General features: G+C 34.5%; 3 protein-coding genes across 4 annotated transcripts; 2 read left to right on the top strand and 1 right to left on the bottom strand.

The window, feature by feature from the left end:
* Positions 1–496: 496 nt before the first annotated feature.
* On the top strand, positions 497–1,251 carry LOC120142374 (mucin-1-like). The gene is made up of 2 exons (XM_039157079.1): positions 497–646; positions 710–1,251. The coding sequence occupies exons 1-2, from the start codon at positions 502–504 to the stop codon at positions 1,048–1,050; spliced, it is 486 nt and encodes a 161-aa protein (XP_039013010.1). The 5' UTR covers positions 497–501; the 3' UTR covers positions 1,051–1,251.
* A 1,618-nt stretch (positions 1,252–2,869) lies between these two features.
* On the top strand, positions 2,870–6,193 carry LOC120142431. Of its 2 annotated transcripts, none has more exons than XM_039157136.1 (5): positions 2,870–3,116; positions 3,204–3,428; positions 4,211–4,606; positions 4,713–5,003; positions 5,141–6,193. In XM_039157136.1, exons 1-5 carry the CDS (start codon positions 2,910–2,912, stop codon positions 6,029–6,031), a joined length of 2,010 nt encoding a protein of 669 aa, XP_039013067.1. In that variant the 5' UTR covers positions 2,870–2,909; the 3' UTR covers positions 6,032–6,193. The 2 variants fall into 2 exon arrangements, with proteins under 2 accessions (XP_039013067.1, XP_039013066.1); XM_039157135.1 differs by having other exon boundaries at positions 4,713–5,018; positions 5,144–6,193.
* A 108-nt stretch (positions 6,194–6,301) lies between these two features.
* LOC120142339 (myb family transcription factor PHL6-like) lies at positions 6,302–8,247 on the bottom strand. The gene is made up of 7 exons (XM_039157053.1): positions 7,711–8,247; positions 7,395–7,614; positions 7,223–7,299; positions 7,087–7,126; positions 6,929–6,995; positions 6,763–6,844; positions 6,302–6,625 (listed from the first exon to the last, which is right to left on the bottom strand). The coding sequence occupies exons 1-7, from the start codon at positions 8,245–8,247 to the stop codon at positions 6,323–6,325; spliced, it is 1,326 nt and encodes a 441-aa protein (XP_039012984.1). The 3' UTR covers positions 6,302–6,322.
* Between the last annotated feature and the right edge of the window lie 5,302 nt (positions 8,248–13,549).

Genomic DNA, 13,549 nt, shown 5'->3' with positions numbered 1-13,549 from the left:
AATAGGAGCAGCACCTGCCGCACCACCTGCTGAGGTACCAGCCGCAACAACAAGCATGCCAATAGGAGCACCATCTCCTGATGCATAAGCTTCAACAAAAGGCATGGCAATTGGATCATCACCTCCTGGTGCAGCAGCTGCCACACCAGACACGATAAGAGGAACACCACTATCCGACACACCAGCTAAAACACCAGGGACGCCATCAAGAGCACCATCTGGAGCGCAAGACACAGTCATAGGAGCACCAACACCTGCTTGACCAGCTACAAAACTAAACATGCCAATAAAAACACCACCTCCCAGTACACTAGCTGCAACACCAGGAACCTCAATAGGAGCTCCACTTCCTGATGCATCAGCTGCAGCATCAGACACGTCAAAAGAAGTACCACCTTCAGCTGCGACACCAACCATGCCAAGAGGAGTACAATCTCTCGATGCATCAAATCCTAACTCAGAAAGCCAATAGGAGCACTACCTCCAGCTGCAACACCAAGCATGCAAACAGAAGCACCACCTTCCACAGCACTAAATACTACACCAGGAAAGCCAATAAGAGCATCATCTCTAGCTGCAATACTAAGCACACAAACTAGCGCACCACCTTCTGATACACCAGATTCTACATCAGGCAAGCCAATAGGAGCACTTCAAACAAGAGCACTAGCTCCCCATGCACTGGATGCTACATTAAGCAATCCAATAGGAGCCCAACATGTCGGTGCACCAGCTGCAAAACAAGATAAGTCAATAGAAGCACCACCTTCTGCTACACCAGATGCATCACCAGGCACGCAAATAGGAACATCACCTCTCAATGCACCAGCTGCAACACCAGGAATGCCTATTGGAGCATCATCTCCCGATGCATCAACTGCAACATCAGGTACACCAATAGGAGCACCATGTCCTGGTGCACCGACTGCAACATCAGGCAAACCTATAGGATCATCACCTCCTGGTGCAACGGCTGCAACATCAGGCAAACCTATAGGATCATCACCTCCTGGTGCAACGGCTGCAACAACAGGTACACCTATAGGCTAAGCGTGTCCTGGTGCACCTGCTGCAACATCAGGTACATCAATCGCAGCACCACCTGTTGATGCATCAACTGCAACACCAGGAACACTAATAGGAGCACCACCACCTATATCAAAAGCAAGTGAACCTGTTTCGGGTGATAAAGTTCCTAATACCACATCCGGGAGAAACCAACATATGATTGCTTCAGTAGAAAGCAATCCAACCACATCTGCCAGCGGGAAACCAACACTAGATGCAGCTATGACGAATAAACTGTTATCAGAGGTATCAACTCTAACACTAGGTAACCAAGAAACAAGTGTTCCAACTACAGTCCCAAAAAAGTGAACCACTTCCTCGAGTCTGTTGAGACTTGCACATAATGAGTAATATACTAATTCATCCGATTCCAAAGAACTTTAATTTGATTTCATCTGTCATATGAACTGCAGTGATCCCGAACCAGATTGAAAAACAATATCATGAACCATTTTTTGTCTAGGCATCTATATGTATATATTTGATTTATCTGGACTTCAGCTTGGCTTGTCCTAAAGTTGTAACTAGAGATTATATTTGATCTTGGTTTAGCTTTTTTTTCACTCGGAAGTTGTCCATATGAGTAGTTTAGTTGGTATTACATATAGGAGAATTGTGTCGTTACCGTGGCCGAGCATTTATCGAACTTAGTATGCCTTGCATGTTTTTGAAATTTTACTCAGAATGCATATCAAGTGTAGAGCATGCAAAATGAGAATGCTATTTTATAGTTGTTTGGCTTTCTTTGTTATGCTTAAATTTACACTTTGTATCCGTCTGGTATGCAACAAATAGTTCAACTGTCCATGAGCATTTACACTTTGTTTTCTTTGTATCCATTATGTATAATCATATTCTTCATGCAATATTTAAAAAAAAAAATCGATTAGAGTTTGTGACTCAAATTTTGAAGATGGTTTCTCAATTGAAGAAATTGCCATGTTTTTCACTGTGATTTTCTCATTCTTTCACGTCTTCCTCTTCTTAATGCATGTTTTTGTTTTGTAATCTTCAAATGGTTTCAAAATAATCATTAAAATTCATTAAACAATTATAAAATGATTTTTAAATATGAAATTATAAAAAGGGTAACAAATACTTTAGTTACTAGTTACCTATGAGGAGTAATCGTCGTTGGTAAGAAGGAGATGGTAGTATTTGATCAAAGAATTTTGGGTGGAGTTTTGAAAGTCGAGCATTAGGGTTGTAAAATAATTTACTTTTTTTAGATGGTAAGTTGTTTTACGGGAGTCAAGAGGTTATTTTACTTTGACCATAAAACATATCCATTAATCACTAAGTTTCCTTCGACCAAACACAAGAAAATTAGGAAAACATTTTCTGTAAATTGTTTTTCTCCAAACAAACAAACAAACCCAAAAACTTATTAAAATATTACAAAATTATCCTTAAACTCATTGAAATTTATTGATATTTTAGCATTGCAAGGGATATTTTATAACTGTTTAAAAATTTTAATGATCATTTTGTAATCTCTAAAAGACTAATGATCATAAAAAGTAATACTATATAATTTGATGGTCTCTAATGTACTTTATCGTTATTTTTGTTAGATAAAAATTATTTTCAGCAACTAAATTTTAATAACATATTAAATAATTTTATATTATTAATTAAAATTTAAAAATTCAACACTTAATTTTTTATAATTAAATTTTAAATTTATCAAAAGAATAATTAAATTAATTTCATTATCATCCCCTTTTTTATATTTTAGTTGCAAAGCCCAAATTTAATAGGTTCGAGGCCCATAAGCCCTGAAATATCCAAAAATATGTTCTTTAATAGCGAAACTATGAACTAGAATAACAGAGACGGCAATGACGGCAGCTCCTGCAGCCACGAGTAGAACAAGAATACATGTGGGAGGTTTGGGGCAGAGCGTCAGCAGCGATGATCTGCGAAAGATATTCTCCGCCGTGGGAACGGTGGAAGGAGTGGACATCGTAAGGACCAAAGGCCGCAGTTTCGCATACGTCGACATACTCCCGTCTTCTTCCAATTCAATCTCCAAGCTTTTTAGCATGGTGATAAATCTTTGTAAACTGTAGTTTTAGGTTACTGATTCAGAAATTTATGATTTTTTTTTTTGCTTTTTTGTGCGATTTATACAGTATAATGGGTGCGCTTGGAAAGGAGGCAAGCTGAAGCTCGAAAAGGCCAAAGAACACTTTCTTGCTCGCCTGAAACGGGAATGGGAGGAGACACAATTTGAAGCTGAAGATGAAGAGGGAAGCCTTCAAGCCAAGCAATCTTCTTCAAATAGCTCCAATGGGAAAAACAAGGTTCATGGTTCCCAAATCAACCAGCTTCAGATCTTCTTTCCTAGATTATCGAAGGTTAGATTTCTTCTTCGTTCAAATTTCAATCTTGTATTGCAAATTGCTTTCAGATATCTAGGGGTGAGCATTCGATGAAGTGAGTGAGTTAAAAAATTTCCATTTAGTTTGATTGTGGAATTTTATGGTCGAGTTTATGAAATTAGAGTTTGGTTATATATATATATATCATACAAAGCTGAGAGGCTCGAACAAACTTGAAAACAATTCACTTATTATTAAAAATTTTGAGTAATCCGAATCTTACGTTATAACTCAAAATTTTTATTTGAAGTTTTTTTGAGTCAAGTCGAAGATTCAATTTTTTTAGTTGAAAGATTCAATTTTTTTTAAGTCTATTCGAGTTTTGCTGACCCATGATTAAAGAACCAGACTGTCAACTCATTTTCGGACAAGAGTGACCCTCTAAATGTATAAAATAATTTATAAAGATTGAACATACTTGATACCCATTTCGGATATATATATATATATTCATATCGAACACTAACGTCCAAATTCGAGTAATATCGGTCTTTGTTTATGTTACTTGGAATTGTTAGCTTAAGCTGAAACAACATACATCATGAGGCTTACATGATATATACTTACTCACCTCCAATCCCGAGTAACAATGATCTTTGTTAGCTTCAGCTGAAACTTTATAAATCATGAATTTACAAGATACCAGTGTTTGGATCGATATCCGTATCGGACGCTCACATTGGTCTTTGTCATATTATTCGGCATTGTTAGCTTCTGGCGAAACCACAGAAATCATGAGAGGCTTGCATGTTGTGCAGGTCAAATCGTTGCCATTTAGTGGGACTGGAAAGCATAGGTACAGTTTCCAACGTGTTCAAACACCCACCCTCCCGATTCATTTTTGTGATTGTGAAGAGCATTCTGGTCGCTTTGACGCTACGAAACCGAAAGACGTTCAACATCATGAAGAAATTAGTGGTGCCATGAATGAGGAAGAGCTTAGTATGATGAGCTCGGTAATGAACAAGCTCTTTGAGAGGGAAAATGTTTCCAACACTAACATATCTTCCATAGCAAAGGAAAGAGATGATGTCATCGAACCAGTCAAGGATTTGCTGTCTGATGATGATGATGATGATATCATAATTAATGTTGTTTCTAATGCAAAAAATCTAACAGCTAGGACCAGGGAGCCGGAAAAAATCTCCACCGAGGTACAATTTCACGTGTATTTATTGCAAAGCTCTTAGTTTTCATGATTTATTATTGTTTTGTTGTCCTTGTAATTAATTTTATCCTCTTGCTGTATTCAACACACAGAAAACTAGATTCGTTGAAAACAAAATTTTGAAGGATGGAGTGATTCCGAATCCAGGCAAATTGCAGAAGAATAATATTTTGCATCCTGAAAGGAAGAGGAAACCTCTACCGAATAAAGACAATAAACATGAAATTGTTTCTGTTTTACCTCTAGTGGGAAGCAATCCACTGTTTGATGAGAGTGAAACGGGTTTTGAGGAGAATGAAACTGATGAAGACGACCTTGTTATTAATGTCGCATCCACTGGAAAGAAAGGGACAGGTTTGTCCGGAAGTATGAAACGTGCTAAGGTATCATCTAAACAGGTTGCCCCCTTTTCCATTTGGTGCAGAGAAGTTGTTTGTTTCTTATATGCTACTAGCATTATGTATCTATCTAGAATCTGGTTCAGGTCCTAATTTGTTCATATTTCTGTGATGACGTATAGAAGTTCAAATCCAGTGAGGCACGAACTTCTGAAGATAGATCAGCCGAGGATGATCACAAAGAGGAAAAGGACCATTTACTTCATAAAAAGAAGATGAAACTGATTTCTTCCCAGGAAAGGAATGGAAATGAAGTTGTCTCTACTGTACCTGCCGAGAAGGGACCCTTTGTAGCCCAATCAAGTACTAGTTTGTGGTCTCAAAAGTCTTCATGGAAGGCACTTGTTGGAGATAAAAGTGATAGTGCTTTCAGTCTCTCCAACATTCTGCAAAATGTCGACACCATTGACGAAGCGCAACATATTTCTGACGGTCCCAAAGTGGACAACTCACTTGATAGCAAGATTGAGAAGTTGTCGGCATCTGAAAACTTGGAAGGCACGTCGAACAAAACGGAAATAGCGAATGTGGTTGCTGAAGCTCAGCCAAACCAACCTAGCACGGGTTCGAATAATGCAGGAAGAGGTTCTTCATGGCTCCACAAGTCTTCTTGGATTCAACTGGTAAGTAATAGGAGCAATTCTTTTAGCATAGCAGAAATTTTGCCAGGCACTACTGCATTACAACAGGTTGCAAAGCCTGCTGGTGAGGATGTGCTGCAGTCCGCTGCCGGAAATCATAGCAACATAAAGCAGCAATATACAGCTTCAGGTGTCGGAAAAGAAAGAGACTCTATTGAGAGTATTCTGAAAAGTAATCATCAAACCATTGATGCTGATAAGGATGCTTCTGTTCCGGCAGTTGAGAATTTAAGCAACTCCGAACCAGACAAAGGTTTCGGTGTAGATACCAGCACAGGGGAAACTTGTTCGTTTATGAGAAGCTCTGCTTCATTGAAAGAATGGGCTAAAACTAAGGCCTCCCTGAAAGGGTCACGCAAGAAAAAAAAATAGTGGTGGTTCGATGTAGTAGCGCCCAAGCTTCCTTGTGAAATTGTTGTTATTGTTCGATATTGTATTCCATTGATATAAATACTTGGAAGTTTAAGAACCATCTGAAAGTTTTGGTATGCATTTTTACTTATTATCAATGAAACCATAGGTCGGTTTTTGTTCGTTTCTTCAAATATTTATTAACAGAAACATTTGGATGCATACTCTGCCTGCCATTAACGTCAACAATAGTTGAACCTTTTTCAATCATGACAAATAGTTTTATCAGAATGAAAACAAGTATTTGAACTTCTACTTGGTCTCGGATGTTGGTTTTGTGCTGCTTTCTCCTCTATGCTGCTTTCGACATTGTTTGGATTCAGTAGTTTGAGAGCTATCGTGCTTTGGTGAACGAGTTGAAGAACAGTCGGTAACGGACTTGGCCGATCCGGATTTCTGTAAAAGGCTGGCAGTGTCTGGTGAAGGCAAAATATGTTTTTCATTTGGAGATGTTTTCTTATTAGCTGAAGTTGATTCAGATTTAAGACGTTCACCCATAAGCTTTTTCAAAAGCTGTCCTTGATGCTCTATTTGCAGCTGAAGCTCCCTTTGCACCTATCAAACCCCCAAAAAACAGGTAAAACGTGTTTGCTTGATGCTCGTGTTTGGGAATAGGTAGAACAAGAATAACAGACATAAATACTTAAAAAAGAAAGACTCGGAGCCAACTATAACAGTCGAATGCAACGCACCCTCAGCTGCTCATGCAACAGCTTCTGAACTTGAACTTGCATTTGCAAAGTCTCTACCACTTGAATGTTACCGCTCATATCTCTATATATGCCATGGAAAGATGATCAGTGCTTAATCTGTGCATGAATCAATGATTCGAAACAGTTCAGGTTGAATTTGTATCACCTTTCTATATTGTCATCACTTTGGATTAAAGTAGCCTTCTTTTCTTCAACTTTGGAAATTCTTTTATCTAACAAGTGTAAAATCGGTTAGTGCAGGTTACTCTAGAGTAACCGTGATCAGAACTTAAACTTTTCTTCGTAGAGAAGTTCGGTGTTTACCGTGCTTGAGCTCTGTAACATCCTTGGCGAGTCGATACTTCTGCAAGTAAAATACAAACAAAAGAGTCATATATGATCAACTCATATATATATACTCGCTTTCACGAAGATCCCATCGAATATACCTCAAATTTACCTGCAAATGGCTCTTGACATGATAGATATTCAAACCTTCAACATTCATAAGATTCAAAATATTCTTTGGTGTGGCGCCTATGATTTCATAGCAAAATTTGTTAGGTTCTAAAAACAAAAGAACACCCAGAGTTTTTCTCATGATGATCAATCGAAAGACGGTTTAATCTCACTTTCAGGGCCACCAAGTTGATCCACTGCATTTAAGAAAAGTTCATGGAGCTCAGGTATCCACCTTATTCTTTGTTTATTTGCAGCTACGACATTGGGATGTTGATTCATTGAATATGTATTACAACAATCCATATCAACGGCTGAAGAAAGAAGCTTTCTTTTACATCCCAACTGATGAATCCCTGGAACTGGAGAAACTTGTGGAGCCCCATGTGTTTCCTAATGGAGATTGGAAGTCAAAATTCGAACAAGCACATGACAATCGATGTATATGCGAGAAATCAATGCAACATCACAGTATACCTATATACTCACCTGATCAAGGCCAAGATTTTCAGGTTCGTTCTCATTGATCTCGAGCTCTTTTGACAAATATTGAAGTTGCAGCTGCTCTTTCAATGTCAAACTCTGCTTTGCATACACTGAACCTTGGGCAATACCACCAGGACTTGGTGCTGGGACATGACCAAAGGCAATGAAATCATCTATTTCCCCTGAAAGACATGAGCAGTCGAGAGCAGTCTCCGAATGAATGAGTTGACAACTAATCGGAACTTTTTGAAAATATCTTTGGTCTCCATTGCGGTTTCCGGTATCTGAACTTAATAGCATTGACGAGTTTGAACCAGTATCAAACCTATTGGTCTTATGACTTGTGTTCCAAGAAATCCAAGGAACAGCATGGGGGAGGGACATCGATGCTTGTGGTGGTGGTGGTGCAGGGGCTTCTGGTTGTTGGTATTGAGGCGGAACATAAGGAGTTGGTGAGTTTCCATATGCTGAATAAAGCCCCATTGGCTCACTGGTGGGGAACTTATCAATAGAATAGGGTCCATAATAACTAGTTTGCATTGCTACTTTTACACTTTCCTTGTGATATGCTGCAAAAAAAAAACAAAGTACAAGGACTTGAATTTGCAGAAAAGTTTGTTAATAGACTCCTAGGACTTGTAAACGGTTAAACCCGTATAAGTGTCGGACAGAAGTATCTATCCGACACATGTATGGCTAGATTTTCCGAAATTTTTCTTTATAATTGAAGTATCATATCTCCATATCTAAGTGTCAAACAAGAAAAATGAAGAATTCGACTAACATAAGTTCGTTAAATATATGAAGAGAGGAAATAATACCAATGAAGTTGAAAGCTTAATTTCAGGGAGAAAACATACAGATTCCTCAGCTTCTGCTACGGGGTTCAAGATAAGGTTACTGCATATACAGGCTTTGATGAATGTTGTGTTTAAGGGGGCAATAAAATATTAATATATATATACACACACACAACATGTACACATACATACATGCATGCATGCATGGATACATACATATAAAACAATGAAGAATGGGGTGATTGGTTGATTTGAATAAAGAAATAATAAGCTGGTGCAGCTGCACACGGCTGCTGATTTCATAGGTGTGGATAAGAAGCATAGGAAATGAAGTTCCACAGGAATTTTCACAAACAGTTTGTGGGTTGTCATGATTAGTATTATATATAATCAATTATTTAGAGTAGGCGGAGATTCTAAAGGCCAAAGGGGGTGCAGATTCAGAAGCTTTTGATTGGGATTCTCCTAACAATACATGAACAAACGGCCATTGACGATGTTTTGATAGGAAATTGGGGCAATGCCGGAGGTGACAGTGACTCATAAGACGGGAATACCGAGATTGAATAATTGAAATGTATATGGGAATGGGATGCGGCTGACAGTTTTTTCTTGGTGTTTCCGAAAATGTGATAAAACTTAGGGTAAATTATGAGTTTAGTACCTAAACTATCATTTTAGTTTGTTTTAATATCTAATTTTTCAAAACAATATCTCAAGTTTGATTTTTGTTTCATTTTAATTTTAGTACCTCGTCCAAAATGTAACATTAAGTTTTGAAAAAATGGAACTTTATGTACTAAAATAGATCAAAATTGATAGTTATGTACTAAACGCATTAAGTTTTTAACGGTGGGTATTAAAATGGAACATAAACTAAAGATATTATTTTAAAAAAAGTAAAAGTTTAAGTACTAAAACAGACCTAAACCGATAGTTTATATACTAAATGAGTAGTTTACCCTAAAATTATAATACTTTAGGTTGAAGGCACCCTAAAACATTACCTTCACGATGAATGTAACATTTTAGGTTGCACCCAAACTAAAATTATATGATTTTTATCACATTTTCAATTGCACCTAAGATTATCGTTTTTTAACCTTGAATTAGGTTGTCTCTCCTTAGACTTTACCATATATTGAATTAGGTTGTCTCTCCTTAGACTTTACCATATAAGATGGTAAAACTCAAACCATCACACTACAAAGCGTTGGGTCGGAATGAATTTTTTAGTCCATTTAAACCCGACTTGAATGAAAACTTCTCTTTATCTTTTATTCAACTATTCAATTTTAAAAAAAATTCACCTATCTCAAAACCTAATCCAATTTTTAAGATAAAAATATGTACTTAAGCTTAAATTGATTCGATATATAAAAATATATAGTTTTTGGGTAAATTAAACATTTAGTATCTAAATTATCATTTTAGTACCTAAACTTTCAATTTTTTCAAAACCATACCTAAAATTTAGTTTTTGTTTCATTTTGATACCCTCGTTCAAAATTTGAAGTTAAATTTTGAAAATAATTAATGTTTAGGTTCTAAAATGGGCTAAAACTGATAGTTTAGGTACTAAATACGTTAAATTTTTAACGACAAGGTACTAAAATGAAACAAAAGCTAAACATTAGATATAATTTTGAAAAAAATTAAAAGTTTAAGTATTAAAACGAATCAAAACTGATAGTTTAAATACTAATTGCATAATTTACCGATAATTTTTCTATTAGATAAACAGAAATCTTATTGAAGAATATACATATGGAAGAATAAAAATAAATATTATTTATAAATACATAAAGATGAACTATATCATTATTTTTAGATTAGTTCACTTAGTTTTAAAAACTGCGTCTAAACGTGCCAAAAACACACAGCAGACGTAGGCCCATAAAAAAATTCTCACATACACGAAGCTAAGGATGACAACGGGTCGGGTTAGAGTTAAATTTTTCGTTAACTTGATCCGACCTGAAAATATGCACTCTCCACTCGAACTTGAGCAGACTCAAATTTTATATCATACATCCAATCTGACCCAAAAAATTTATATCATCCACCCGATTTTTTAGAATATAAATTTGACCTAACCCGGTATAAATTAAAGATTTAATTAAATAATATTAATATTTTTCAAAAAAATACATTATTATCCTTAGATCGGATCAGAGATCTTTCACCCTCTATCCGAACTTAACTCAACTTTACCCCTTAAAATATCCGACTCGAATCCAAATTTTTTTAAAAAAATTCAACTTGATCGGATCGAAATCCATCCGATGTGAGAGTAATTATCATCCCTATGTGAAGCGAGGAATCAAAAGCCTACTTGAACATGTGCTTTTGTAGCTTTTCGAAGAGACACAAAACACATAACGTTAGAGATAAATGTCTTTAACGTTCTTTTGTACAGCGGTATGAACAAGTTATTTCCCGATGAATGTGAAAACAAAGGCAGATGAAAGATCTACCCAAGGATAAACGCGTCATCCTATGGTAAGAAGAATAACTTGAACTTATAAAATTTTAATAAAAAATATATAAAAAAAAAATCTAAAATATATGATAATATTTTATTATTAGGAGAAGACCGCTCCACCTAGATCCATCCCTGGATCTACCACAAGTCCATGGCCTTTACCACCTATCTAATTGTGTGAGAGTAAACAATTCTCTTAAAAACTCAAGTATTGGACACATCAAAACTCAACTCGAGAGAGATAAGAGACAACAGGTTTTAATTTTGATGTCGAAGATAACAAGATTCAAGCAAGTTGAGAGAATTGCCCCTTCAACCAAGCAAGTTGAAATGAAGGTGAAGAATTTCCCAACTCTTCACTGGAAATTGCTCCAAAGTGGTCAGATAGTTACAAGGTTTAACACCCGAAATTCTTCCCATCTATAAACACCACCGTATATCATGTTATTGGAAAGATCTAAAACCTTCGAATTCGATGTTCGAAAGAAATTCGGGAACTGCCTTACGCTACAATAAGAGAATAACACAATTTCCAGCGAAGGGAAGGAACAGTTCATATCATATGAGCTAATAAAAACTTCAAATTACCACATTCTGATACTTCGAAACCATAATTTCTCAAAATAACCAAACCATTTGAGTAAACATATCAGCATATATAAACCATATAGAAAATCAACCCATTTTCAGGTCTATATACATTCACAATGTTTTCTTGACCAAGTCAAGATAACTTCAAAAAATGTAAATTAAACGTTGAGAACTTAAATTATCATTTTTGATATATTTTAGTATCTAAATTTTTAATTTTTTCAAAATCAAATATCTAAAGTTTAGTTTTTATTTCATTTAGTATCCATGTTCAAAATTTAATGTTAAGTTTAAAAAAATTAAAAGTTTAGGTACTAATGCGTTAAATTTTTAAAGCTGGGGTACTAAAATGAAACAAAAACAAAATATTAGGTATGATTTTGAAAAAAATTAAAAGTTTATGTACTAAAAAATACCAAAACAACAATTTAGACACTAAATATGTAATTTACCTAAAAAATAAAATTTTTAATTATTTAGGGGATTAATGGATTTTAATTAGATTATTAACCTTTAGAAGGGCTAAATACAAAAAAATTATATTATATCAACCGATATTACCATTTCATGTATATATATATATATTGGTTTGAGATGAGATATACGTTCAAATTATTTTTGAAGAGTTGATTAACATTGAAAAACACAACAAATTGATATAAGCATACACTTAATAAAGTATGGCTAAAAAATGTTATGTATGAATCAAGATGTTTCAATTGTTAAAAGAATGATTGTTATTCTTAGAGGTTTCGGGTTCAAATATCAACGACTACAGAATATTTGGGTATTCATTATCAAACGGTTGAGAGTATTTAGAACAAAGTTATTCATCGTATACAACTTATAGTTACTTTTTGGTGGTAGTTGATAATGTTTTAGTTTATCATAATATCTTCAGTTAATTATACTGTATATTTTCATATTATGATATTTTAATTTTATCACTAAACTATAACTTTTATTTCAAATTGATCATTAAACTTTTAAACGTTTCAAATTCATTTCAAATTTTGACCTTCATTGGTCCCCAAACTTTTGAATATTCCAATAACAAACCCTAAAATCATTCAAAAGTTTGGGGGTCAATTTAGAATGAAGGTCGTAGTTTCGGATGAATTTGAAGTAATCAAATTATGGATGAAATTAGAATGTTTAAAAAATTAAGGATCATTCAAAATGAGAGTCATAATTTGAGGATGTGTAGAATAGTTAACTCTAATATCTTTTAGTTATTCATTAAAATATGTTCCAACCCATTATACTTTTCATACATTTAAATTTTAGTTTTAGAAATTTAAACCAACTTAAATCTAATTATTAATTTTTTAATTAAGTTTTTAATACGATATTTTGAATTTAAAAACTAACTTGATAATCGTAAAAAAATAGGGTAAAATATTGTGCATTTAATACATAAACTAATAGTTTTGGTTCGTTTTAGTACTTAAACTTTCAATTTTTCAAAATTATACATAGCGTTTAGTTTTCATTTCATTTTAGCATCATGTCATTAAAAACTTAACGTGTTTAGTACCTAAACTATCAGTTTTATCCCATTTTAGTACTTTAACTTCCTTTTTTTTTCAAAATGCAACGTTAAATTTTGAACGGTTACTAAAATGAAACAAAAACTAAAGTTTTTACGACGGAGTATTAAAACGAAACAAAAACTAAACTTTAGGTATAATTTTAAAGAATAAAAAAAACTAAAACTGATCAAAATTAATAATTTAGATAATAAATGCATAATTTACCCAAAAATATTACATTAATAATGAATCTAAAATGTTTTTTTTGATAATTTACCCAAAAAACTAAAACGGATCAAAATTAATAATTTAGATAATAAATGCATAATTAACCCAAAAATATTACATTAATAACGAATCTGAATTTAACAATCGTACTCGAATAGAACAAATTTTACAACATTCATACCAAGACAAGCAAGTTGTAAACCCAT

This window comes from Hibiscus syriacus, unplaced genomic scaffold (assembly GCF_006381635.1).
Source record: "Hibiscus syriacus cultivar Baekdansim isolate YM2019G1 unplaced genomic scaffold, ASM638163v2 tig00110828_pilon, whole genome shotgun sequence".
Lineage (NCBI taxonomy): Eukaryota > Viridiplantae > Streptophyta > Magnoliopsida > Malvales > Malvaceae > Hibiscus > Hibiscus syriacus.
The sequence above is the reverse complement of the archived record's forward strand: the minus strand, read 5'-3'. Positions and strand labels throughout refer to the sequence as shown.

Coding starts and splice junctions, on each gene's coding strand:
- LOC120142374 (XM_039157079.1), top strand. CDS start 502: ATGCAAACAGAAGCACCACCTTCCACAGCACTAAATACTACACCAGGA. Junction 647..709: donor TACATCAGGCAAGCCAATAG/GAGCACTTCAAA, acceptor GCAATCCAATAG/GAGCCCAACATGTCGGTGCA.
- LOC120142431 (XM_039157135.1), top strand. CDS start 2,910: ATGACGGCAGCTCCTGCAGCCACGAGTAGAACAAGAATACATGTGGGA. Junction 3,429..4,210: donor TCTTTCCTAGATTATCGAAG/GTTAGATTTCTT, acceptor CATGTTGTGCAG/GTCAAATCGTTGCCATTTAG. Junction 4,607..4,712: donor CGGAAAAAATCTCCACCGAG/GTACAATTTCAC, acceptor TTCAACACACAG/AAAACTAGATTCGTTGAAAA.
- LOC120142339 (XM_039157053.1), bottom strand. CDS start 8,247: ATGCAAACTAGTTATTATGGACCCTATTCTATTGATAAGTTCCCCACC. Junction 7,300..7,394: donor TCAACTTGGTGGCCCTGAAA/GTGAGATTAAAC, acceptor ATGAAATCATAG/GCGCCACACCAAAGAATATT. Junction 7,127..7,222: donor ATGTCAAGAGCCATTTGCAG/GTAAATTTGAGG, acceptor TTTTACTTGCAG/AAGTATCGACTCGCCAAGGA.